This window comes from Indicator indicator, chromosome 11 (genome assembly GCF_027791375.1).
Source record: "Indicator indicator isolate 239-I01 chromosome 11, UM_Iind_1.1, whole genome shotgun sequence".
Lineage (NCBI taxonomy): Eukaryota > Metazoa > Chordata > Aves > Piciformes > Indicatoridae > Indicator > Indicator indicator.
Window position 1 is genome coordinate 6,204,805 of NC_072020.1, and position 26,043 is coordinate 6,230,847.

A 26,043-nucleotide genomic window follows, 5' to 3' on the forward strand; every position below is an offset into this window, starting at 1 on the left:
ACCCATCTGGATGTGTTCTTGTGTGGCCTGCCATGGATGACCCTGCTTTGGCAGGGAGGTTGGACTGGATGACTTCTAGAGGTCCCTTCCACCCCCTGCCATTGTGTGATTCTGGCCTACCTGTGCATGTTCCCTTCCACAGGTGATTCCTTTCAGAACTTTGCAAGGCCAGGCCATGGTTTTCTCATGTCTCACTCTGGGCAATGTCTCCTTCTGTTCCAAGACTGATCTACAGCTGCAGATGGAAGCGCAGCGCATCTGCCTGTCTCTGGTGCATTCAGCTCATGTAGACCAGGTTCGTGAGGACCTGGAGGCGGAGAAGGAGAGTGCCCTTTGCAGTCTGAAAGAGGAGCTTGTGCGCAGCCACCTGCAAGAGATGAGCGACCTGCAAAGCATGCATCAGCTGGAGCTCCAGACCTTGAAATCTCAGCAAGCAGGTATCTGGATCCAAGTGGTGGGGGTGAAGCTCAGCATCTTGAAAAGCAAAGCACAAGGGTTTGCAGCTGTCTGAGAAACTGAGTAGAACATTTTGGAATAGTTTTCTACCACATATTGTAACCATTACAAGTAGTCTATTATTCAGAGTACTTAGGAAAAAAAGTAAAAATATTTTTTTAAAAAAATAGAAAAAGTAATAATTATATAAAAAAGAAGTAATAGTAATTTTCAGAAGAGAAGGAATAGTATTACAAGAAAGGAATAGTGAGCATTATGGTTTCTGGTGGTATTGGATCAGTTCATTGTGAAGAGCTGCTCAAGAGATCCCTTGTATTCCTTACTGAAAGAGTAAGCAAATGCATCAGCAAAGTATTTGGGGGCTTGTTTCGTTCTCTGTTCTTTCAGTTTTTGCTCTGTATCCCAGCCCATGTTGAGCTTCTTTGCTGCTACTTTTTGCCTCTCAGCTTTTGTGTTGCTGTGCTGGTTTTCCCTTCCTGCCTTCTGTCATCCCGTGATTTGCCCTCTTGTAATTTTTTGGCATGTTCTTTTTCCAAGGTGTTCCTGTAAAGTTGGATCTTTCCATAGTTCACTAATGCACAAAGCCATTTCTCACCACCTGCAGTTCTTGAAAGATCCGGTTTTGCCATAATATATGAATCTGGGATTGAACAGGAGAGAGGGAAATAAAAAACTATGCAAAAATCCTAACTCTATTGGCAGGACAAGGAGTGATGGTTTTACACTAAAAGAGGGAGATGTAGACTGGATACAGGGAAGGTTTTTGTTTTTTTTTTTACAGTGAGGGTAGTGAAACACTGGCTCAGGTAGCCCAGGGAGGTTATGGAAGCTCCATTCCTCAAAACGTTGCAGGTCAGATTGGATGTGGCTCTGAGCAATCTGATCTAGTTGGGGGTTGTACTGGGTGACGAGAGGGAATGGATTGGAGCTTGAGGAGGGGAGATTTAAACTGGAGATTAGGAAGAAATTCTTGGCAGTGAGGATGGGGAGACACTGTAACAGTGAGGTTGTGGATGCCCCCTCCCTGGAGGTGTTCAAGGCCAGGTTGGATGGGGCCTTCAGCAGCCTGGTCTAGTGGGGAGGAGTGGGGTTGGGACTAGATGATCTTGAAGATCTCCCAACCCAAAGCATTCTATGATTCTATGACCTATAGAAGATCCCTTCCAACCCAAACTGTGCTCTGATCCCATGCCTTTCTAAGAGCTGAAGGGGCAACCTCACTGAGACAGGAGGTCAGGCTTTTGAGGGGTTACTGTGTAAGTGTGCTAAAAGATTATCTGAATGGTTTGTGTTGCAGATGATGAAGTCAAATCTACACAAAGACTTATAGAAAAGCTGAATGAAGCTGTCACTGAGGAGTGTTCTAGGCTTGCTCAGGTGAGGTGTAACAAGAAGCCTTTCTTAAAATGCAAATGTTGGGAACCAAACAATGAAGTTGTTACATTTTTCTGCATTATTTTTAACAGGGTTTTTCTGCATGGATCTTTAAATAGAGACTGATAAAGCTGATCTCCAAAATGCCATTTGAGTATTTTGTTTCCTGAATTGTTTCATGTCCTTGTGAGAAAAGTCACCTGTCTTATATCTGGTCTTGATCTTCTGTCTAGTGTTCCTCTTCTATCTATTAGTTCAGAAGTATTTGTTTCTTTTCTGTACATATCTGGCTCTAAGTTTTTGATTTAACAGTGGTCTGATGTCACACATACATTGGCACACAGGACATCACTCTCATATCTGCATTAAGAGAGTAATTTCTTTCTTAGCTGCAACATATCTTTATCAATGACCTGGAAGAGGAGTTTGAATGCTCCCTCGGTAATTCTGCAGGTGACGCCAATCTGGGAGGCAGTGTCGGTCTGCTGGAGGGCAGAAAGGCTCTGCAGAAGGACCTGAACAGGCTGAATCCATGGGCTGAGGCCAATGGGATGAGATTCAACAAGGCCAAGTGCTGGGTCCTGCACCTGGGTCACAACAACCCCATGCAAATGGTCTATGCTACCTTTTCCACCAAAGTTAATAATCTCAAAATGCCGTTTTCCTTGCACCATTTTTCACGTTTCCTTTATGAATTGTGATTGATAAGTTAATAAACAATTCTTTATTTATCCTTTTCCTTTATTTCATTTGTTGTGCAGGTTTTATGTGACAATCAGAATGAACACTCTTCAGTTGCTGTAAAAGCTGGTGACAGGGAACAGGATGTTCTGGAAGAAAAGCTGGGCATAGAATTACAGATACACAGAGGTCAAGCTCAAGGTAATGGCACTGTACCATCATGCTGGTCAAAACAAAACACTAATTTCAAGTATTTCAGCCATCAGTTGCTCAGGTACTAATTAATGTGTCCAAATAGCTGCTTTAGAGGTCTTCTCACTCTCCTGAACCACTTTTGGTTTTTCTTAGGAGCGTTTTCTTGTGCTGTTTTCACTTATAGTGGAAACTGATGAAGCAAGTGGTTTGCTTGTTGCTTTTCCTCCTCTTTGTGAAGAAGCTAGCAGCTGCACCAAAAATATAGCAGCTATATCAGATTTTATAAAAGTGCATCCCAGAATGGGATGGGGCCTCACTCATTTCAGTAATTTCTAATGTATATCAGTGGAGAACTTGGACTGATGGTGAAATATTTAATGTTTTTAAGATTTAGCTGGGCAAGAACGCATGGATGCACTTCTCCACAAGATAATGGAAGAGTACAGCAGGCTGAAAGCACTTCAGACACAGCTGGTGAAGGACTGTAAACAGGTAAATGGAAGAAACTCTTCACCATCAGGGTGGTGAGACACTGGCACAGGTTGCCCAGGGAGGTGGTAGAAGCCACCTTTTAAGGCCAGGCTGGATTTTAAGGCCAGGCTGGATGTGGCTCTGAGCAACCTGATGTAGTGTGAGGTGTCCCTGCCCATGGCAGGGGGGTTGGAACTTGGTGATGTTTGAGGTCCCTTCCAACCCTAATGATTCTATGATTTGGATTTCCTCTGTTGCATGAATTCTCTCTGGTTGAGCAAGGAGCATGTTGAGATTGTGTTTATGTGTCCTGGAGGGGAGGTATGGTGCTTCTGGAATCAGAGTTCTGACTTAGCAGCTTACAGCCAGAGTCTGAGATTGACAGGCTTGCCCACTAGCTCTAGATGTATGCTTGGTCATGCAGGCTGCGAAATGAGACACCCTCTTAGCCTGGTTACACTCTGATGCATTGGCCACCAAACTTTTTTCACACGTTTGTAATGTCACTGAATGTTTTTGCATTATTGCTAGACAAATTGTTGTCATTTGTGTTTACTTGATTATTTTTTAGATCAAAGAACCACGTCTGTCGTCTTCAGAAAGAAGGAAAGAAGAGGAACCTATCCATCTGGAAACAAGACCCCCTTCACAGGGCCCAATGGGTAAAAAAGATCCACGTGGCTTTGTAAATGTTTGTGTGTTGAGAAAGAGCAATGACTTCAGATCCCAGCTGATTCATAGCTTACCACTACTTGAAGCACATTAGATCTTTTTGGAGGAGTCACAGCACAGTACCCTGATTTTCTGAAACCTCTCAGATGTTTCGGTGTTCTATTCTGTGAGACTGTTTTGGTTTAGTCTTCTCCAATCACAGAATGGTAGGGTCAGAAGGGACCTCTGGAGGTCATCAAGTCCTGCCCCCTATTAGAGCAGGGTAACTGAGAGAAGGTCACTTAGGAACATGTCCAGGTGGGTTTGGAAAGTCTCCAGAGATGGAGACTCCACCACCCCTCTGAGCAGCCTGCTCCAGGGCTCTAGCACCCTTACATTACACAAGTTCCTCCTCATGTTCAAATGAACTTCTGATGGTCCAGTCTGTGCCCCTTACCCTTTGTCCTATCCCTGGGCACCACTGAACAAAGCCTGGTCCCATCCTCCTGATACCTACCCTTGAAGTATTGATCAGCATTGATGATTTTCCCCTCCTCAGGCTCTTCTTCTCCAGGCTAAACAGCCCCAGATCTCTCAGCCTTTCTCCATCACAGAGATGTTCCAGGCTCCTCAGCAGCTCACAGCCCTTTGTTTCCCACAATTAAAGTTCTGTTACCCATATCAGACACAGTTGTGCAGAATGGTAGGCTAAGTAATAATTATTTAGGATGGAAAAGAAATTGATGTGATATCAGAAGACATTCTTAACAGTGGTTGCTGATACCTCAGGAGAGAGTTCATTGATGCTAATGCAATGTCTTCCCTCCCCTACACATAGACCCTAAGATTCAAGAATACTGCTCGAAGGAAATAGGGAACCTTAAAACACAACTTGAAGAACAACATGCTCAAGAACTAGAACACCTCCGGTCCTATTTCCAGCAGCAGCTGAAAGAAAGTGAAGAGAAGTACACTACAGAGATTGGCCATCTGCAGGCTAAGCTTCAGAGTGCTGGGGGATCCTCTGACCACCACCAGAGGTATTCATCAGTTCTTTGATCATAGAATCACAGAATGGCTTGAGGTGGAAGGGACTTTCAAGATCATCCAGTTCCAACCCCCCTGCCATGGGCAAGGACACCTCCCACTAGCCCAGCTTGCTCAAGGCCTCATCCAACCTGGCCTTGAACACCTCCAGGGAAGGGGCGTCCACAATCTCCTTGGGCAACCTGTGCCAGTCTCTCCCCACCCTCACTGGAGAGAATTTCTTCCTCATCTCCAGTCTCAATCTCCCCTCTTCCAGCTCAAAGCCATTGCCCCTCATCCTGTCACTCCCAGCCCTTGTCAAAAGTCCCTCCCCAGCTCTCCTGTAGCCCCTTCAGGTACTGGAAGGCCATTCTGAGGTTTTCCCAGAGCCCTTTCCCCTTTCTCTTATAATTTTGTGCTATGTACAAAAAACAGTGGTTCAGATAACATGTAAAGCTCCATGTTTTACTCACAACCCTTTTTCTTTTATGTTGTTTTGTCCCTTCAAGAGCTGTTGTTGCAAAGAAATGGCATAAATGTTGCAAATGAAGTAGGGCATCACTGAGAATTTATTAAATTTTTAGCATTAATAAAGGAAATTGTGAGGTCCTTAGCAAAGCAGTTGATAAAAGTGTGTTGCAGTTAGAGGAGCTGGTCTTTGGAAGGCACATGAATGAGAAAATCAAATTGTTAAAGTGATGGTGTGGGCAAAGGTGTGTTCTGAAGCAAATGTGTACAGTTATTGGTCTTTGAGTATAAAAAGTCTGAGTCTATTCATGGAATGTATATTTGAATGGAAAAACAATATTATTGCAACAGTAACTTTTATTTGTCTTTATTTCCCCCTCCTCTGCTTCTTTTTCACTTTTTTAGAGTATCCACAGATTCAGAAATAAAGCTGAAAGAAGTCTTCAGGAAAGTGACATGCCCTGAAAAACTTCAGCAAAGACCAGAGGAAGCATTGGAGGTATGTGAGCCAGCTGGGAGGTAACAGAGACATCTTCAGTGCCATTTAGTGGCTTTTGAACTTGGGAGTGTGGGCTAACATTGGATAGGATTAATGGCCACCAGTTCTCCTCTTAGTATTAGGCCATACCATTACACAGCCCATTTTAGGGGAAAAAAGTACAAATGTCATTGAAATGGAAAAGCAGTGGAAGTTGCTTTATTGATCCTGGGTTTAAATTCTTCATTTTAAATTTTTTCCTTGAAACAGCATTTGGGTCGGGCTGGTTATTCCTGAAGTGGAAGAAAATCAGCCTTCAGAGTCTAGGATTTTCTTGAGTCCTTAAGCATTGTGCCTTTTCTTTGATCCAGGCTGGGAGGGGAATGGCTGGAGAGCAGAGCTAAGGAGGACTCAGGGGTGCTGGGTGAGGAGCAGCTCCCCCTGAGCCAGCAACATGAGCTGGCAACCCAGAAACCAACCCTGTGCTGGGCTGCATCCCGGGCAGCAGGGACTCTGGAGCCCCCAGCTCAAGGGACATGGAGGTGTTAGAGCAAGACCAGAGGAGGACAGAAATATCATCAGGGGGCTGGAGAACCTCTGCTGTGGGGACAGGCTGGGAGAATTTGGACAGTTCAGCCTGGAGAAGAGAAGGCCCCATGGAGACCTTAGAGCAGCCTTCTGGGATTGGAAGGGGGCTACAGGACAGCGAGAGAGGGACGTTTGACAAAGGCACAGGGTGACAGGGTGAGGAGTGATGGCTTCAGACTGGAAGAAGCTGGATTGAGATGAGCCATGAGGAAGAAATTCTTGCCCATGAGGGTGGTGAGGCACTGGAGCAGGCTGCTCAGAGTAGTTTTGGGGGTTCCAAGCCTGGAAGTGTTCAAAGGCAGGCTGGAATGGGACCTTGAGCAACCTGGTGTAACCCCTCCAGGCATGGATGCTGGAACTAGATGATCTTGAAGGCCCCTTCTCACCCAAACCATCCCATGGTTCTGTCAATGTGCAGGTTAAGTGAAATTTTGGTACTTTTGAAGTGTAGATTGAATGGCTTAGGAGAAGTTTTGAAGAAGTGATCCCAAAGAAATCGAATACAAATGGACAAGACCCCAGAGTTCTCCCCACCCTAGTACTGCACTTTGAATAAGAATGATGCTGGTTTGTTCTGTGATCCTTTATGTTCTTATCTGTTTTCTCTGTATCGGACAATTTAAATGGTGCTGGAAGAAGAGGTGTTGAAACTCAGATTTGATTTTTGAAGCAGAAATAAGGCAAAGGATTTTACCCACTTCTATCCTGTGGTACAGAATGATGTGACCTGCATGCAAGGGAGATAACCTAGCTGAGGAAAATACCTGTCAGAATGAGACTTTTAATGATATGAAAGCACAGCTACTTGGTCTGAAATTTTCTGGGTTTCTTACAGCTTGGTAGTGAAATGGAAATGCAGAAGGATCTGGATGTTGTCCAGCTGCTGGAAAAACAATACCAAGAAAGATTACAAGAAGAAATAGCAAAGGTACTGTATTTAAATTGTTACTCTAAAATATGTTTTCATGCTGTAGTTTTCATTTCCCATTTCTGACACTTCAGAGAGTTGCAGTGGTGGTGTTTTGCTTTGCAACTTCAAACAAAGTAGACAACAAGCAACCATACTTGACATAAGAATTTATGTAGAAATTAGAGGCTTAGAGAGGGGAGTTCTTTCTACTTTGGGTTTCAAAGCTGATCAATTGAAAAAATGTCACACTATTTTCTGGTCATGTTTAATTGTGCATTTTTGACAAGGCCAAGTGCTGGGTCTTGTGCTTGGGGCACAATAACCCCATGAAGGCTTCAGGCTTGGGGCAGAGTGGCTGTAAACTTGCCCAGCAGGGAAACTGCTGGGTGACAACAGATGAAGATGAGCCAGGGCGTGCTCAGGTGGCCAAGAAGGCCACCAGCATCCTGGCCTGGATCAGAAATGGTGTGGCCAGCAGGAGCAGGGCAGGGACTATTCCCCTGGACTGGGCACTGGGGAGGCCACGCATTGGGTTCAGTTTCAGAAAGACATGAGATGCTGGAGTGGGTCCAGAGAAGGGCAAGGAAGCTGGAGAAAGATCTGGAGAACAGGGCTGGTGAGGAGCAGCTGAGGGACCTGGAACTGTTTGGTCTGAAGAAGAGGAAGCTGAGGCTTATTGCTCTCTACAGCTCCCTGCAAGGAGACTGGAGCCAGGTGGGAGTTACGCTCTTCTGTCTAGGAACAAGTGGTGGAACAGGAGGAAACGGCCTCAAGTTGCACCAGGGAAGGTGTAGGTTGGACATGAGAAGATAATTCTTAACTCAAAGGGTTCTCAAAGGCTGCCCAGGGAGGTGGCTGAATCCCCATCCCTGGAGGTGTTTCCCAGAGGCAGAGATGTGGTGCTGAGGGTCATGGTTTAGCTCCAACCTTGACAGAATTAGAGAATGGTTGGACTGGATGATCTGAAAGGGCTTTTCCAACCAACACCATTCAGTGATTCTATGAAATCCAGCACCCCTGTGTTTTAAGACATGGCTGTTGATCATATGGACAAGATGTCTCTGTTCCTCTACCTTTCTGTTTTCCTCTGCAAGAATAAACATAAGCACTCAAAGTTCAGGACTGTGATTCTGTTTTTGATGGTCTGCAATGAGGCTTCTTCAGTGACCAGTGATGCTGTGGAGCATGAACTAATACAGACTTTTATGTGTTCAGGTGATTGTGTCAATGAGTGTAGCATTTGCTAAGCAGACTGAAGTGTCAAGAATTGCTGGGCAGAAGGAAGAAGCAGCACAGACAGAGACTGGACATCAGCAAGGAATGTGTGTTGAAACTGGAAAGCAGCGTAGGGAAGAAGAGGTTGAGAGCCCTCTGAGAACATTAGCAGAAAAAGGCAATGAGCAAGAAGAACTGAAATCACTCTGCAAGGAACTCAGTGAAGAGTCTGGTGAGATCAGCTCGCTTGGAGAACAGCCTCACTCTAACAGCAAGCCTGATTTGGTGTTGGGACAGGCCTCAAATGAATCAGTGGTTTCTGAAGACCTTTTTAATCTTGTCAAAGGGCTTCCAGTGGAAGAGACACTGGTGAGTGTTAAAAAAACCCCAAACTGGCAGTGTGTAACACCACATCTCAGCCTTTCCAGTGGATTCACAGTTCACTTCAAGGAGAAAACCGCAAAGAAAGAAACTAAGATGAACATTCCACTTAAATATTTCCCTTTCCCTTCCAAACTGGTGACAACTTCAGACCTAAATTATCTGTGCTTCTTTGCTGCGTTCTGCCTGATTATTGCAGCATTATGCTGTGCTGTGAGGAAAGGAGCATGGCTATCTCACAACCATTCCATTTCATGGATAAAGCTGTATTGAAGGCAGGAAATTGGATAAGGACTTCTTGTAAGCTAGATGGTTATACAAGGAACAGATTCAGAATAGCAGTTACAGACTTTGAGTCCTCAGTGATAAAGGAACTGAGGGTGATGAGAGACTGGAACAGGTTGCCCAAGGAGGTGGTTGAGGCCCCATCCCTGGAGGTTTTTAAGGCCAGGCTGGATGTGGCTCTGAGCAACATGATCTAGTGTGAGGTGTCCCTGCCCATGGCAGGGGGGTTGGAACTAGATGATCCTTGAGGTCCCTTCTAACCCTGACAATTCTATGATTCTAAGATGTAAAATACACATTTAGCATTTCACAGGCTTGGAGTAAGGGTAAGGTGAGTAAATAAACAGCCAAAATCGTGACTCCACAATTTCATCCTAAAATAACTTTTATGTTAAATTACATTTGGTGTTGGCTGAAGCAAAAATTGGCCTGTTCAGCCTGGCTCCAGGGAGACCTTAGAGCAGCCTTTCAGTACCTGAAGGGGCTTCAGGAGAGCTGGGGAGGGACTTTTGACAAGGGCTGGGAGTGACAGGATGAGGGGCAATGGCTTTGAGCTGGAAGAGGGGAGATTGAGAGTGGAGATAAGGAAGAAATTCTTTCCAGTGAGGGTGGGGAGACACTGGCACAGGTTGCCCAGGGAGACTGTGGCTCCCCCTCCCTGGAGGTGTTCAAGGCCAGGTTGGATGAGGCCTTGAGTAATCTGAACTATTGGGAAGTGTCCCTGCCCATGGCAGGGGGGTTGGAACTGGATGAACTTGAACTTATTCTATGAATAAGAACTATCAACCCAACTTATTCTATGAATCTGTGATATGATTCTAATTCCAAGCCTGGACCTCCCCGGGAGCAGGCAAGAAGCCCATGCTCTTGTGCTGGCTGTGGTAGCTTGTGAAAGGATCTTCTGAAATGGTTTTCAGTATTTCCCAGAAATTGTCATGGAGCATCAAATGCTAAAATTCTTCTGATGTTCCAGCACTGCGAGGTTCCTGCACCAGACACAGAAGCATCAAGGCAGCTGCTGTTGTATGAGGAGCGTTTGGAGGACATGAGGCAGGAGCTGGTACGGCAGTATCAGGAGCATCAGCAGGCAACGGAGCTGCTGAGACAAGGGCACATGCAGCAAATGGAAAGGCAGAAGGAAAACCAAGAGCAACTCCTGGCAGAGCTGGAGAATCTTAAAGTGCAATTAGCTGAGGTAATCTGGGGGTTGACCCAATGAGTTCATGGGGGTTGAAAAGGGACATCAGCAGGCAGATGGATATTTATCTGTGCTTTATCTCTAAATATATTGAGAGACACAGACACATTCACTGTGCATGCACACACCCCTGTGGGCACACATCTCCATTGGAGTCAACAAGGCCAAGTGCTGGGTTCTGCACATGGGCCACAACAACCCCATGGAGGCTCCAGGCTTGGGGCAGAGTGGCTACAAGCTGCCCAGCACAAACCTGGGAGTGCTGTTTGACAGCTGTCTGAAGATGAGCCAGGATGTGCCCAGGGCGCCAAGAAGGCCACCAGCATCCTGGTCTGAATCAGCAGTGGTGTGGCCAGCAAGAGTAGGGAAGAAGGTTTCCCCCGCTGGACTCACCCCTGGTGAAGCCACACCTTGAGTCCTGGGTTCAGTTTTGGGTCCTCACTCCAAGAAGGACATTGAGGGGCTGGAGCAGGTCCAGAGAGGAGCAAGGAAGCTGGGGAAGGGTCTGGAGAACAGGGCTGGTGAGGAGCAGCTGAGGGACCTGGGGGTGCTTAGTGTGGAGAAGAGGAGGCTGAGGGAAGACCTCATTGCTCTCTACAGCTCCCTGAAGGGAGAGGCTGGAGCCAGGTGGGGGTTGGGCTCTTCTCCCTGGGAACAAGTGACAGGAACAGGAGGAAATGGCCTCAAGTTGCACCAGAGGAGGTTTAGTTTGGAGATGAGAAGAAACTTCTTGACCAAAAGGGTTCTCAAAACCTGGCACAGGCTGCCCAGGGAGGTGGCTGAATGCCCATCGCTGGAGGTGTTTTGAAGAGGCAGAGATGTGGTGCTGAGGGCCATGGTTTAGCCCCAGCCTTGGCAGATGTAGGGAATGGTTAGGCTGGATGAGCTTAAAGGGCTTTTCCAGCCAAAACCATTCTGTGGTTCTAGGAAATTTTAAGAACATCTTAAACATAGTGTAAGATACCAGAAGTATTTATTAGCTGTGCTCCATTCTAGGAAGCTTTCAGTGTCTTTGTAACCATTTCAAGGAGTGAGCTGGAATTCCATTGTGCAGAACACGTGTGAAATCAGAAGTGACAGGGCTCACTAAGACTCAGGAGGTTAAAAAAATTGTGTGTCCCTCTGAACCACTTCTTTCCCAGCGTGTCTCAATGGAGAATGACAGCCTGGTTGCAGAAAGGGAGAGAATGCTTTTGGAAGAACTGGAATCATTGAAACAACATCCTGCACCTGGAAGAGAGAGGCTGCTGTGTGAGCAACGGAACAGCAGCACACAAACAGAGGTAAAGGTGGACTTTGACTTTCCTGGCAGCTGTGGCATGAAAAACCAGCAGGATTCCTGTTTGCTGTTGCTCTTTTTATGTGATGTATTTTCCTGAGAGATGCTGGGTGCTGCTTGGAAGGAGCAGGTTTAGGAATCAAGAGGTGGTACTGGCAGGCAGTTTTGTACTTCAGGTAAGCAGAAGCCCATTTACCACCTTCTCACTGCAGCTATCTGCTCAGGTAAAGTCCAATTTTCATATTGCTATAGCAACAGAAAGCAAAAGGACTGTTTAATCAGCATAGCAAAGTTCTTTCTAATTGCCCTGCCCTGGACTTCCTGTTTTGCTTTTGTTTACGTTCTTTTATCCACACAGGAAAATTATTTCTTGGTTTGTAATTTAGTACAGAGGGTTTATTAGCAAGCCACAGCTAATTCAGAGTTTAGATTTCATATTCTGCTGCCTGGAAGAAGAATGTGTTAGTTCTGGCATGACAGGATTTCTGTCCTTTTTGTCTTTTCTTCCTCTGCGAAAACTTGCTCAGAATGAGAATGAAAGGCAGAACGACGTGAGGGAGCAGATCTTTGAGCAAGAAGATGGAGGAAGGAAGCCTGATGAGACACCTTCAGCTCTTCTTTCTAAAGAAAGGTGCTTACAAGTATTAAGAAAACATAATTCTTAACAAAACATTGAGAATTGCGTTCTTGTCGTTATTTAATAGTATTTATGAGATTTATTCTGATGATGATAATGATTTTTATTTTTTTATTCTGGAGAAAAACATGACTGATTTGCCCATTTTAGATTGATTAAACAGTGTCTTAAGTTTTTTGAAGCCTAACAATGTCTTGGTGTAGAGGATGAGACAAATCTTAATCTGTTTGACATACAGACTCCTGTCCCTCATTTATGCTCCCTTATTTACATTACCCTTTTGATACAGCTTTATGAAATAAGTTTATCTGGATGTTTGGCAATACCTTTTGATTGTTCTCCAGCTCTTCTGACCTGTGTAGATGAACAATCCCTGTAGTTGTAACATGGAGGAAAGAGTATCCAGGGTATCAGCCAGTGTAGACTTCTGTTTGCAAAGCAGAGCTAGATAAAAACACCAAGATAGAAGTACAAATGTAAATAAATAGTTTGGCTTTTTACATGTTTGGTAAAGGACCTGACTTCCAACATAAATATTTTTGTAGCATTGCTGTACAATGGTGTGAAGTTCAGCTTAAAAAAAAAAGAAATCTTTACTTCACTCTCTCAACTACAAATCTCTCCTGGTTGCAAGGCTGTGTAAAAGCTGAAAGCCACCTTGAAAGGGGGGGAGAATCGAGGGACTGATGAGTTTCTGTCCTGCAGGCTTGTTTTTCAGAAGGCTAATGAGAAACTCCTGAAGATACTTTTAGAAGTTGTGAAGACAACTGTGGCCATGGAGGAGACAATTGGTCGACACGTTCTGGGGTTACTGGATCGATCTGGGAAGGTCCAGCCTTCCAAACCAGTTGGATGGGACACAGAGGCAGAGGAGCCAGTGAAGCCCTGCATCCGTGTGGGCTATGAGAAAGGTACTGCCTGGCTGCTTCAGATCAGCATTTGCAGGGGGCTGTGTGGTTAGGTAACTGCCTTTTAAAATGGCTTGTCATTTCAATGCCTCTGACAGCTCTGTTTAAGAAACAAGATTTCAGGATTGTCTGGGTCCTGCCCCAAACCAGTTGTGACTCTCATCTAGGGGTCCTGTTGCTACACCTGCCACATGGAAATGGGCAAGTGATTGAGAAGTAGAAAAAGAAATACGTTGCTGCTGAAGGAGGTGAAGAGAAAGAGAATGAAACATAGCTCCATGGCAGCTTGCACCAGCTTTACACCTCTTCTGTACATCTGGGGAACAGGACGTCAGAGGATGTATCTCTAGTGTCACAGAATGGTGGAGTTCAGCAGGTTCCATAGGGATGTTGCTGGTGGCTCTGGCCAGCTGGCATGGCACAGCCTGTATATGTATACTTGTGGACTTCCTTAGCCTCCTAAAGAGGGTGGTTGCATCTAAACAGCCTCTTGGAAACAGTTCCAGGAACTAACTACCAAGCCTTGCCTTGCCTATCAGCTGTGTGGAGGAGGGCTAGTTGGCACAAGCCTAAAGGAGCATTTGAACATCATACTTAATTGCTTGCTGATGTCCTAGGAATGCTCCCAGGCTGTATTCAGTTTCCTGGGATTGTCCTGGGATGGTACCCATCCGTTTCTCTTTTGGGTAAAAGGTACCTGTGGTACAGAAGCCAGTGTAAGGATGTGTGGATTCCTCCTAGGTCTTAAGGGAGGCAAGGTGCAGCAGGTAGTTCAGCCTAAATCATCTGCTTGTGGCTGGAGCTGCTGTGAATGGGAAAATATCTGTGAGTCAAAGTGCATTGTTAAGAAAGAACCTGCTACAAATGGTAACTCAAGATGAACTTTACCTCTTCCATGCAAAATGTAGATTATTAAATATTACTGATGGCCCTCTAGCTTCCAGTGTAGGTCACATTAAGCTTTGGGGCAAGTTGAGAAGGTTGTGTGACTTGTAGAGCACAATGACGTCTCTCAGCTGGTTGCTCAAAAGGTTATCTGTGGTGAGATGTGTGCAGCTGCAGGCTTAAGGACTGAATTTTTCAAGTTAAAACCACTTTTAAGCCTATTTACTGATGTTGTTTCATTAGGAAAACAAAAATGATGATTGTTGTTTTCTGCAAACTTCACTGTATGTAACTTGAGGAAAATTATTTCTTGAAAACTCCAACTTCTGAGGCTTTGCCTTTTCCCCTAAATTCTAGATCGGATAACTAAGCTTCTGGCCTTAACTTTTCATATTGGGCCAGGATTAAGATTGGGAACACTTACTGCTACAATTGAAAGGATCATTCCTTCAGAATGAAGTGCTCTTGCCCTGTAATTCAGGGTGGGAAAGGCACAGAGTTTGCTTATATTAAAGCACTGCAGAATAAGCATCTTCAGGTGCTTCAGTCCTTCTCCAGCTCTCCTCTAGCCCCTTCCAAGTCCTGGAAGTCTGCTCTAAGGTCACCCTGCAGCCTTTTCCAGGCTGAACAACCCCAACTCTCCCAGCCTGTCCTCATAGCAGAGGTTCTCCAGTGCTCTGATCATTGTGGTGGCTTCCACTGGGCCTGCTCCAACAGTTCCATGTCCTTCTTGTGTGGTGAGCTCCAGAGCTGGACACAGGACTGTAGGTGGGGGTCTCAGCAGAGGAACATACCAGTTATTTTTCCAGTGTTCCTTTTTGCATTCAGAAATTACTATGAGAGGAGGAGAAACCACAGAAAAGAAGCCACCTGGGCACACCCTGGCTCATCTTCAGCTGCTGTCACCCAGCACCCCCAGGTCTTTCTCTGCTGGGCAGTTACCAGCCACTCTGCCCCAAGCCTGGAGCTTTCATGGGGTTGTTGTGACCCAAGTACAGGATCCAGGGCTTGGCCTTGTCACAAATTCTTAATCAGCCTGACTTACAGAGCTTGTAGACATTTATCTGGGACCTCGCCTGGGTTATTGACTAACGCAGGGTTTTATTTCTAGCACAGTGAGCAAAGTTCAGATTTCAGTCATAAAACATCACACTGGAAGTGAGCAGCATCTGAGCAAAGCAATCAAGCAATCCAGGGAGTGTTTACACCTGGAGATTTGGGACATTTTCTTTCTTTTTAGCTGCCCATGGAATCTGACATGCTGAGCTACAAACTTCATGGCAAAGAAGTAAAGTCTCTACATTTCTAATTTGCCATTGTTCTCCTGTTTGAGTCACCAACCCTACAGCATGCATAGAATTATTACAGGGTTTGTGTGCATTTGATATTTCCTTTTTTATCCTCTTTTATCTTGGAGTATAGTAAAGTTTCCATGTGCCAGGCTATACTGCAGGTGACAGCTCTTGTACTTTCCTCATTTTTTTGTACTTATATTTCAGGTAGTTTGTTGTATTGTGGGGTTCTTTTTTGTCTTCCCTGAAACTTTTCATATAGAACCATAGACTAGTTTGGGTTGGAAGGGACCTTCAAGATCATCTAGTTCCAATTCCCTGATATGGGCAGGGATACCTTGTGCTAGACCAGGTTGCTCAAGGCTTCATCCAACCTGGCCTTGAACACTTTCAGGCTTGAAGCCTACAAGCCTGTTCTGGCCAACTTGCCCCAGTGCCTTCCCACCCTCATGGGCAAGGGTTGCTTCTTCATGGCTCATCTCAATCCAGCTTCTTCCACTTTGAAGTCATCACCCCTCATCCTGTCACTGCAGGCCCTTCTCCAAGTCTCTTTCCAGCTCTCCTGTAGTTCCTTTCCAGCCCTGGAAGGCTGCCTAAGGTCTCCCTGGAGCCTTCTTTCTCCAGACTGAACAACCCCAACTCTCTCAGCCTGTCCCCACAGCAGAGGTGCTCCAGCCCTCTGATCATCTTGGTGGCCTCCTCTGGACCTGCTCTATCAGTTCTATAACTCTGCAGCTCTTAAGATTGGTTTCTTTTGTATTTCTCCAAAAGAAATAGAAGCAAATTACCAAAGGACTGACGTAATTTAGAATCTTGTCTTAGCTCTTGGAGACCAGATTGTACAGTTTTGGTCAGTAGCAAGAAGTGATGACATCAGTGATGCTGTTGATGCAACAGATACATTCTGAACCTGCCCAATAAAAGATTACATCTCCACAGAATCATTATGGTTGGAAAAGACCTTTGAGATCACCAAGTCCAACTGTTGTCTGTCTTGAGCAGGCATCGATGTTCTGAAGTTTTTTAAGACAGAAGTTCAGATGATTTTGCAACAGACTGCAGCTTTCTGCAGTGATTTTTGTCTAATGTTCATCTCTGTCTTTGCCATGCCCTCATCTTTGCACAGTTCAGCCCCACCTCTCAAGCAAATCATTGACTATAATGTATAAGGGTTGGAGGCCAGGAATTATGGGTTAAGTCTGAGGAGGAGAGCAGGAAGGTTTCTTGATTTGTACTCCATCAAGAAAGGATTAGATTGTGCAATAACTAATGTGTCATTGTTTTATCTTGTTTATAGCTGTGCTACTGTACTGTGGGCTTTTATTTGGTGAGATCTCTGAAGCTAAGCAGGGTCTTACCTGGTCAGTACTTAAGATGGGTGGCCTCCAAAGAGCATCAGGTGCTGCAGTAAGTGTGTTGGTGGCTCAGTAGGGAACATGTTTTCCTTCAACTCAGTCTTCAACCAATACTTTGGCACAGCATTTGGAAACTCTTATGCTGCTGGATGTCCCATCTTCAATGAAGGTCCTTTCTACTCTGAGGATATTAAAGCTTCTGCATGACAATTGACATTTTGAGACACCTAGAGCCAACCCACATTTGGGTGGTGAGAAATCAGAATGCTATTGAATTTTTAAAAAAAATTAAAAAAAAAGAAATAAATTTGTTCATTTTGCAGCCTTCCTTACACTGCAGGGGGGTGGAACATGAGGGTGTTATGGAGAAGCTTTTTATGCTGCACAAACCCATTGCACATGTTTGGTGTGCTGGCAGAAAATGACTGCAGCCACTGCTAGGGTGACTCCACTGCAGTAGGTTGTGACTGAAATTCCAAAGTACAGAACTCAAAAGTGCTTTGAAATCCTGTGTAGATGAAAGGTGCCGTGTGATTTTGTTCATCTGGTTATTTGTTCCATTCATGTGTACACTGTGCTTCTGGTTTTTTTCCCTTTGGAGTGTGCAAATAGTTTGTGACATTATGTCTCACACATCTAAAAGGAGATATGAAACAGCAGTGATAGAACCAGAAGGTAATAAAGCTGCTAACTACATCTGCATTTAGAAACTCTTAGCAATGGCAAGCTAGAAGTAAACAGAACAAAGCCTTTCTAAATTAAAATCACTGGAGGTGAGTGTGTTGGGTATGGGTCCTAGACACAGCTGCATCCATAATGAAGTAAAGGTGATTAGCAGAATATTTGCAGGTGTAAAAGTATAAGTTAGTAGAACAGGTGGGTAGTCATGTTGCAACTTGTTTAAAAAGCCCTAAAACCAAACCTGAAAACTAGGATCTGACTTTCTGGCTGGGTTCAAACATCATCAACAAGAGGACTCCTCTTTCCAGCATTGTTTGCTTGCCTGCTTAAGAGGCAAGAATAAGGAAATTGTACCCAACAAAGAGTGCTAACAGCATTTTAAAAGGCAAGTTGTAAGACTGGCCTTGTTATCATTTCATTTCAATTTCTGTAACTAAACAAACTGTTCCAGTTCAGCTGTCACAATCCGTGGAGTAACCAGGAACTTAACCCAGCTTTGTGACTGTGTTGTTAAACAGGCACTGACTGCTCTAAACTCACGTAGTCATACGACTGCTTCACAAAAATAAGGGGGTTTTGTGGAGAAGACTTGAAGCAAACCCAACATTTAATTGTTTTGAAAACCTACCACACCAAAACATTGTGTTCATTTAAAATATATTAATGTTTAAAACACAGTAGCAGCAAGAGTCACCTGCTGTGATGTGCTGCTCTACTCAATAGGACATCACAGCAGTGGGTGCCTATTCTGCTTCCTACTTAAAGTCTGGGTTTAACACATCTCAGGAGTTTGCTTTCACTTGTCTTTCTTAAATACAGCCCTGAACCCTAAATATAGCAAATTTGCTGTTTTGGAGGTGATTTGCTATCAGTTTAATACCACAGACAAGCTTTCTGTCCCACAGAATGGATAATGCCCTTTACCTGAATCAGGGAGGTTTAGAAGTTGGCAAGTGCCAGGTGTCCTATCTAGAGGGACAGCTGCAGGCCCCCTGCATTGTACTTGATTTGTTCAGATACTCATTTTAACCAATTTTCAGTTCTCTACTGCTGAATTTTGATGTATCTCTCTTCTGGTCTGTTTGTCCTGGTCAGGTGTCTGACTTTGTGCATGTCTTTCCTATTCCTCACGTGAGTCTGTGCCTCTGAATGCCTGCCCTGAACAGTTTTGTCCTGGCACACACAAGCTGGTGAAACAGGGATTGGCAGGCTGGGTTGGTTTTCACCTGGTTATGTTTTAAAGACAATCTTGCAAGTCAGTATTGCAAGTTTTTCACAGTAGTAGTAAGAGTTACTGATATTAAAAAGGGTTGAAGATGAACCTTAGAGCCCCAAGGAGGAGACCAAAAGGACTTCTAAAATACTCTCTGTTAGTATCTCCTTTTCTCTTCCCCTTCTGCTTGTTTTCAGTTAACATATCATGTAAATTAGTTGTGTAAATTTTAGTGTGCAGTATTTCCCTTTTCTGTCTTTGTGGCCAAAGCAAATATTTTCATCATTTTCTGCCTTGTCTTTCAAATTATGTCTCAGATGTCCAGTTGTTCATGCTTTGAAGTGATAAGAGTCTGTGTGAAAAGGTAATTACTGTTTTTCCAGAACCCTGTTCCTCATACCATGGTAGTAGTATGGGAGATGATGATATCAACTTGTGGTCAGGAGCAATGGATGAAGGACTGCTGAGCCAACATCTTGCAGAAAGTGGAATGGAAATAGATCCTGAAAAGGAAGAACTGCTTATGAGCATTAGTTCTCGACTGCAAGCAGCTGTTGAAAAGCTTCTGGAAGCTATCAATGAAACTTCAAATCAGGTAGAGTCACCCAAGAGTGAAGTATTTGGAATTTTGTGTCTTATTTATATTTTTTCTTTGTTTTTCTCATTAATTTGTGTTTGAGATTGGATATTAGGAAAAATTTCTTTGCTGCAAGAGCAGTCAGGCATCGGAACAGGCTGCCCAGGGAGGTGGTGGAATCACCAGCCCTGGATGTGTTGAAAAAAGTGTAGGGTATGGAACTTGAAGACATGGTTTAATGGCCATGGTTGTGTTAAGTTGCTGGTTGGACTTCATCTTAGCTGTCTTTTCCAACCAAGATGATTCTATGATTTCATAAGCCTAAAACTTGAACGCTTGTTTTGAAAGCTGAAACAATACTTGAAGTGCTTCCTCCCAGAAAAGTCTGCTCCAGTGTGACTTCACTGAGGAATTTAGAAACCTGCTTTGGGCTGCAGAATTTGGGCATGTCTACCCCTTCAGAGTGCTTTTGCTGCCCCTATGGGTTACCTGCGTCCTTCTGCCATCCAGGGATAAGAGAGGAGGTGTCAGGCCACATTGAGCTGGCCTCTCATGAAGAGGGAGGATTAAGGGGAGCTATGCCCAGTTCTCTTGACAAACACTGCCAAAAATTGACTGTCCAAAGAGGTGGAGCTCTCCTACTGTCTCTTCCAACTGCGATCTAAACATGTCCAGCTAAGCACAGATCCACCTGGCTAGCAGAGAAGGAGCCTGCATCCAGCTCTCCAGTATTTGATGTCCGTGATTGAGGAGAGCCTCTAAAGAGAGGCAGGTGTGGGCACTCTTCATGTTTGCAGTCAGGGGGGGTTGTATTTTGGGATGTCAGCTGCTCTCTGGAGCAGCTCCCGTGGAATGGGAGCTCTATACCTAGCTCAGTTCACATCGTACTGTGTATTTCATCTGCTTTACTTTCAGGTATCAGAGTAAATTCTCTGTAGCTCACAAAGTTTTTTTTAAGCTCTCTTAAGGACTCTGTCTTCAGAGTCAACTCTATTTACAAGTAGAATTCAGAAGGCTTTTTATGCTACACACCCATCATTAGTTAACCTAGTCATTGCTTTCTTGTCTCTAGGTGTAAAATGTGCAAATAAATCATAGCTGCTAGAAATGAAGAGAAAAAAATCTGTGATGATGGAAGAGAAAAAAATCTGTGATGATGAAAGAACGATGAAAATTTAACTAATACTTTTAAAATTGGAAATATTTGCTTTTCAAAAATAAACATGAATTTGATATTTTTTGTTTTTAAGAAACTGATAAAATACTAACTTGTGACTTAAATGGAAAGCAATGCAAATACAAATTCAGCCAACACCGCTCTGCCTGACTAAAGCAAGTAGTCTGGTGGGTCCTGTAAAGAGAGTTCTGCACTGTGTGTATTTGCTCTCTGAGCAGCTCTCTTCTGTTGGAGCATGAGCTCAATGAAAAAGAGGTGATTTGGCTTTTGGAGGCCTTGTTTTCAGCTTAGAGCTCTAGCATTAGAGAATAACAAAAAGAGTGCACAGATACTCTTAATATACAGAGTAATGGTAAGGCAGTTGTAGGAAGTCTTGCCTTTAAAGGGCAGATGATGCAGACAAAACAAAACAATGCCACAGTTTTGCAATGATGGAGAATTCATGCAGTGTTCATCAAAGCCTTTGCAGTTATTGGTTCTGGGTGCTTCTTTTCCCTGAAAACTTCTCTGCTGATCTTTAAGTGCAGTGGTTTTATACCTAACCCTAAACTCTTCTATGACTGGTATTTTTACTTTTCATGCCAGTGGAAGTACCTGCTGTGTTCTAAGCAGCCTTGTTGTCAATTGATCCAGAAGGTTTAGTTTTCCTTTCTAGCTTTGCAGCCAAGACCTTGCCAGTACCTACAACAGAGCTGTGTTGTGACTCAAACACACATGCACACCTTTTTTTCCCCACTAACACAGATTATGCTGTGTGGATTTATCACAATCCCAGTGTGGTGGTGGGGGTTGGAAGGGACCTCTGGAGATCACCAATCCCACCTCCCTGGCCAGCAGGAGCAGGGAAGTCATTCTGCCCCTGTACTCAGCACTGGTTAGGCTACACCTTGAGTACTGCGTCCAGCTCTGGGCCCCTTAATTCAAGAAAGATGTTGAGTCGCTCAAATGTGTCCAGAGAAGGGCAACAAAGCTGGGGAGGAGTCTGGAGCACAGCCCTGTGAGGAGAGGCTGAGGGTGCTGGGGGTGTTTAGCCTGGAGAAGAGGAGGCTCAGGGGAGACCTCATTGCTCTCTACAACTACCTGAAGGGAGGTCATGGTCAGGTTGGGGGGTTGGTCTCTTCTCCCAGGCAACCAGCAACAGAACAAGAGGACACAGCCTCAAGCTGTGCAAGGGGAAGAGTGCACAGAAAGAGAGATTGCCCATTGGAATGGGCTGCCCAGGGAGGTGGTGGGGTTGATGTCCCTGGAGGTGTTTAAGAGGCTGGATGAGGCACTTAGTGCTATGGTCCAGTCGATTAGCTAGGGTTGGGTGATTAGTTGGACTTGATCTTGGAAGTCTCTTCCAACCTGGTTGATTCTGTGATTCTATAATTTTTTTTTCTACTCTACAATATTTGATAATCTAAACCTAATTACAGGCAGAAATGATTCTGACCTTTCCTCCTCATCAGTTGTGTTGTGCATCCAGATAGGTGCAAGGGAGAGAACCCCGGCAGAATCATCAAAGCAACAATTTGAGACCTGTCTGAACACACACTTCAGGACCTGAAGTGCAGTTTGAATCTTTCCTGGCAAGGCATGCAGTGGGTGTATTGATTCAAATTCCACCTGCCAGTGGTGTGTGTAGGTAAATAAATCAAGCCACTCCCCTGAGCTCTTTCAGTTGAGAGATACTGACAGGAAACCTTTAAACTAGCAGAGCTGGAGAAAGTTCTTCCTGTTGAATTAACTCCAAGAAGAAGAAGGAAGGCAAATAATGACAGCTCTGTATTTCTCTTTCGTTTGCCATAGTGGAGATGGAAAAGCATTTTTAGTGTCTGTTCTGCTTGCTTGCTCGTCTGCTGCAGCCTACCTGGGCAGGTAGAACGTGGTAATGCTTGGCAATGACCAACCAGCTGCTACTGCAAGATTTCTGTGGCTTTTTCATGTGAAACTTCTCTAAGAAGCATTTTTATGAGTGATCATACGAAGGGTTTTTTTTTCACCTGTCTACTCTGCATGAATCCACTCCCGAATGACCCTGCTGGAGGATGTGATTTGAGGCTTCCTGCTGCTTCTGAGCAGCTTTGTCACCAACAGCATTGATCTGTCTTCAGACTGCTAAATGTTCTTGCTCTGTTCCAAATGCCTGTTAGCAGTTTGTAGAGCCAGCTTGTCTGGTGCAAAATAACCTGTGGGACTTGAGAAGAAGACAGCCACAGCTGTGCTGGTTGGAATGGATTCTTACCGCACCTACTGGGCTTCTCATCTCTTCAGTGGTTTGTGGGCTGAAGGGCAAGAAGAAGACACATACGAGGTTGAATCTCGGGTGCCTTTGCCACATCCTTTTCCTTTCCCTGAGCACTTGGATGACAACAATTCTGTAGTTGTAAACACTTCCATTTTTCACCTCAGCCACAAAAAAAACGGGCACGTTTTGAAAGTGGTGTCTAAAATCTCCTTGCCTACACCTCCTTATTCAGTAAGTATGAAGGATTTAAAAAGAAATTGTATTGAAAACCAGCTGAACTGCAGGGAAAAATGAAATCAACTTGTTGCTGTGTAATGCTGACAGGCTGCTTTTCCTAGGCAGTTTCTAATGGACACTGAAAAAGCTTTTAATTGTACACTTCTGTGTGTTAATTTCTAACCAAAGGAATACAGCAGACACAGCAAAACACAGAATCACAGATCTGAGATCTCTTTTTAAAGCACCTCAATACACATTTCTGTGAATAATTTACAGTGGGAGGAGGGAGCTACAGTCAGGTGAAATTATTCCTTTATATCTTCCATGCACTGACTAGTAACATGAGCAAGCACAAAGTCTGCTGGTGGCTTCCAGTGAGCCCAGGGAGAAATTCTTCTTCTTGCAAAATCATGTTCATGTTTCTTTTTTTGTTTTGCCCTGTGATATTTTTAATAACACCTTGAGTTGTTAGTGCTGAAAAGCGCTGGAGAATAATTTTTTTGTTTGGGGTTTTAGTTGGAGTATTTGCTGTATTTAAGTTGTGTTTAGGGTTGTTTGTATACAGTAAACTGTCTTTTTTTTTTCCTCTTTTATCTGAATCTTTCATTAAGCACTTGAAGACTAAAGTCAGAATACTCTCTCAAACCACTGCATGTATTCAGCTGCACTATTTATACCTTTAACTCCACTCAAAATAAATAGCTCCTGTTAATGATGTCCATCTGCAAAGGAATGCTATAGAGAAGAAATCAAGTACAGAAATGCAGTCTGTTATCAAAGGCAATGTATGGATTATTCAGGCATCCTTCCCAAAGTGGCATTTTCTTTCTCTGTGGATAATTGTGTGCAGTATTCTCTGAAACCCATTCTTCTGAGCTCTTGAGCTTAGCTGTAGATGCTGAGAAAGCATTTCCCTTCATATCTTCAAAAAAAAAAAAATGTTTATAGAAAACACAGCTAAGTCACAGATGTTACTGTCTTACAAACATCTGCCAGTATCCATGAGCTGAAAAAGGAAAAGGGGAGCAGGAACTGAGTGGTTTTTCCTTTTTTTTTTATGTCATTCTTGTTTTGAATAATTTGCCTTATTTTGAATACAAACCACACAAAGAACTTGTGCAGCTCTGATAGATTGTGTTTGTGTCCCTGAGGAGAAGTTGAGATCTTTTTGGTGGCTGACTCCAGGTTGCTGTTCACTGAGGTTGATTTTGTGTAATCAGAGCTGTTGACATTGGAATAATGTTCCTTCTTTACTATTTTGCTTTTGTAATTTTAATGTCTTTAGAAATGACCACTTTGGGTGTGTCTAAACTGGGCAGCAAGCATAGAGTTTTATGGACTTCAGTGCTGGCTTCCTAGGAGTTCAGGATACTGAGACTATGTTCCATCTCTGGAAGCACACATTAAATATTAACCCATCAGACAAGCAGAGAAGAAGAGAAGAATCCTAGGTGGACACAGCTGGAAGAAGCATTGCTTGGCTGCCTTGCTGGCTGAAAAGTGAGGTGTATTCAAAACTCACATTTTACCTGGTGCTCTCATTGATTGTCATCTTCAGGAGAAAAGGAGCTGAGCCACCCCTTGTGGCAATTTCTCCCCAGGCTTCTGCCAGTTTTATGCAATGGTTTTCAGCCATTACAAGGATGTGGTGGATGATAGCTTGTTTGTGTCTAATTCAAAACCCCTGTGTAAATAAAGGTGACTCTAGTGTCAACTCATAAACCAAGAACTACCGGAACAAAGACACGGATTTAGCCAGCTGGCTCCTTGACTTCTCTGTCCCTACAGAACCCATGTGCTTAGACTTCTGTGCTGAGCCAAGCTTCTGTTGTAATCTCTGAATGTGTCTTCAGTAAAGATCCTATCTAAAGGGAGGTGGTGGAGGCCCCATGCCTGGAGACATTGAAGATTGATGGAGCTCTGAGCAACTTGATTAGTTGGGGATGTCCCAGGACACTGCAGGGGGGTTGGATTAGATGACTTTAAAGGTCCCTTCCAACCCAATGCTTTCTATGAGTCTAAGGTATGAGAGGCTTGTCATCACACTGTAAATAGAGTTGTAGAATTATTTTGGTTGGAAAAGACCAACCATCACCCAACACCACCATGGGCACCAAGCCATGTCCCCAAGTGCCATGGCCACACATTTCTTGAACACCTCCAGGGATGGGGACTCCGCCACCAAACTGGGGAGCCTGTTCCAATGCTGACCACTCTTGCAGCTAAGAAATTTTTCCTGATATCCAACCAAAAGCTCCGTGGCGCAATTTCAGGCCATGATAGGAATGATAGCTTTGGTTTATCTAACTTCTGTGTTTTCCTTTTTCTTGTGGTAGCTTGAACATGCTAAAATTGCTCAGACAGAACTCATGCGAGAGTCCTTCAAAAAGCAACAAGAGGCCACAGAATTTCTCAAGTATCAGGAAGAACTACAAGAACGCCTGAATGAAGAAACCAGAGCCAGAGAGCAGTTGGCTTTGGAGCTTAGTAAAGCTGAAGGTGAGTTTTTTGATAAGTTGTTGAACTTTGCCCTCATTTAGAGCCATAGAAAAATGGAAGTGTTGAGGTTGGAAAAGCCCTCTAAGATCGTTGAGTCCAGCCATCAACCCAACACCACCATAGCCACTAAACCATGTCCCCAAGTGCCACGTCCACACATTTCTTGAACACCTCCAGGGATGGGATGGGGACTCTACCAGCTCCCTGGGCAGCCTGTGCCAATGCCTGGCCACTCTTGTAGCAAAGAAATTCTTCCAGCTATCACTTACCTGTTAATTCAGTAAGGAAATTGCAAATTGCTTCCATTTCTTTGCAAACTCCAGAATGTTATCAGACTTCCAGATAGTTCTGGACAAGGGGACCTCTGGAAGTCCCTTATTTATTGTCTGACTTATTAAAAATAAGAGGTTGGATATGTGTTGTTATCCTTACAATGAACTTATTTCATCATAACATGTCTCTCTGTGGAGACAAGCTTCACCATTAACAACTGAGACTCACAGAGTTGAAGAATAGAGCCTTTAGTTAGATGCAGGTTTCTATCATGTAGAAATTTGACTCAGCTCAGTCTTTTGCAGGAATCCAGCTAATTTGTTTTTAATTGCTTTAATGCTTTGCAATTTCTGAATTAATTAAATTATCCTTTTTTTTTTCCTGTGAACTTCTGATATTAATGCACTTCTAAATCATAGAATGCGTGGAGGTGGAAGGGAC

General features: G+C 44.1%; 2 protein-coding genes across 2 annotated transcripts in view; both read left to right on the forward strand.

The window, feature by feature from the left end:
• LOC128970107 (A-kinase anchor protein 9-like) overlaps positions 1-19,720 on the forward strand; it is a 42,830-nt gene extending 23,110 nt beyond the window's left edge. Inside the window, exons 9-23 of the mRNA XM_054385127.1 lie at positions 224-437; positions 1,754-1,833; positions 2,592-2,712; positions 3,095-3,198; positions 3,749-3,839; positions 4,667-4,868; positions 5,728-5,821; positions 7,224-7,316; positions 8,514-8,882; positions 10,153-10,374; positions 11,520-11,660; positions 12,184-12,297; positions 13,012-13,204; positions 19,011-19,222; positions 19,667-19,720. Of these exons, the coding sequence (XP_054241102.1) occupies positions 224-437; positions 1,754-1,833; positions 2,592-2,712; positions 3,095-3,198; positions 3,749-3,839; positions 4,667-4,868; positions 5,728-5,821; positions 7,224-7,316; positions 8,514-8,882; positions 10,153-10,374; positions 11,520-11,660; positions 12,184-12,297; positions 13,012-13,204; positions 19,011-19,222; positions 19,667-19,720 (2,304 nt within the window). The remainder of the gene's footprint in view (positions 1-223; positions 438-1,753; positions 1,834-2,591; positions 2,713-3,094; positions 3,199-3,748; positions 3,840-4,666; positions 4,869-5,727; positions 5,822-7,223; positions 7,317-8,513; positions 8,883-10,152; positions 10,375-11,519; positions 11,661-12,183; positions 12,298-13,011; positions 13,205-19,010; positions 19,223-19,666) is intronic.
• A 2,876-nt stretch (positions 19,721-22,596) lies between these two features.
• LOC128970108 (A-kinase anchor protein 9-like) overlaps positions 22,597-26,043 on the forward strand; it is a 42,005-nt gene continuing 38,558 nt past the window's right edge. The window contains exons 1-2 of the mRNA XM_054385128.1: positions 22,597-22,842; positions 25,167-25,329. Coding sequence (XP_054241103.1) covers positions 22,597-22,842; positions 25,167-25,329 — 409 coding nt within the window. The remainder of the gene's footprint in view (positions 22,843-25,166; positions 25,330-26,043) is intronic.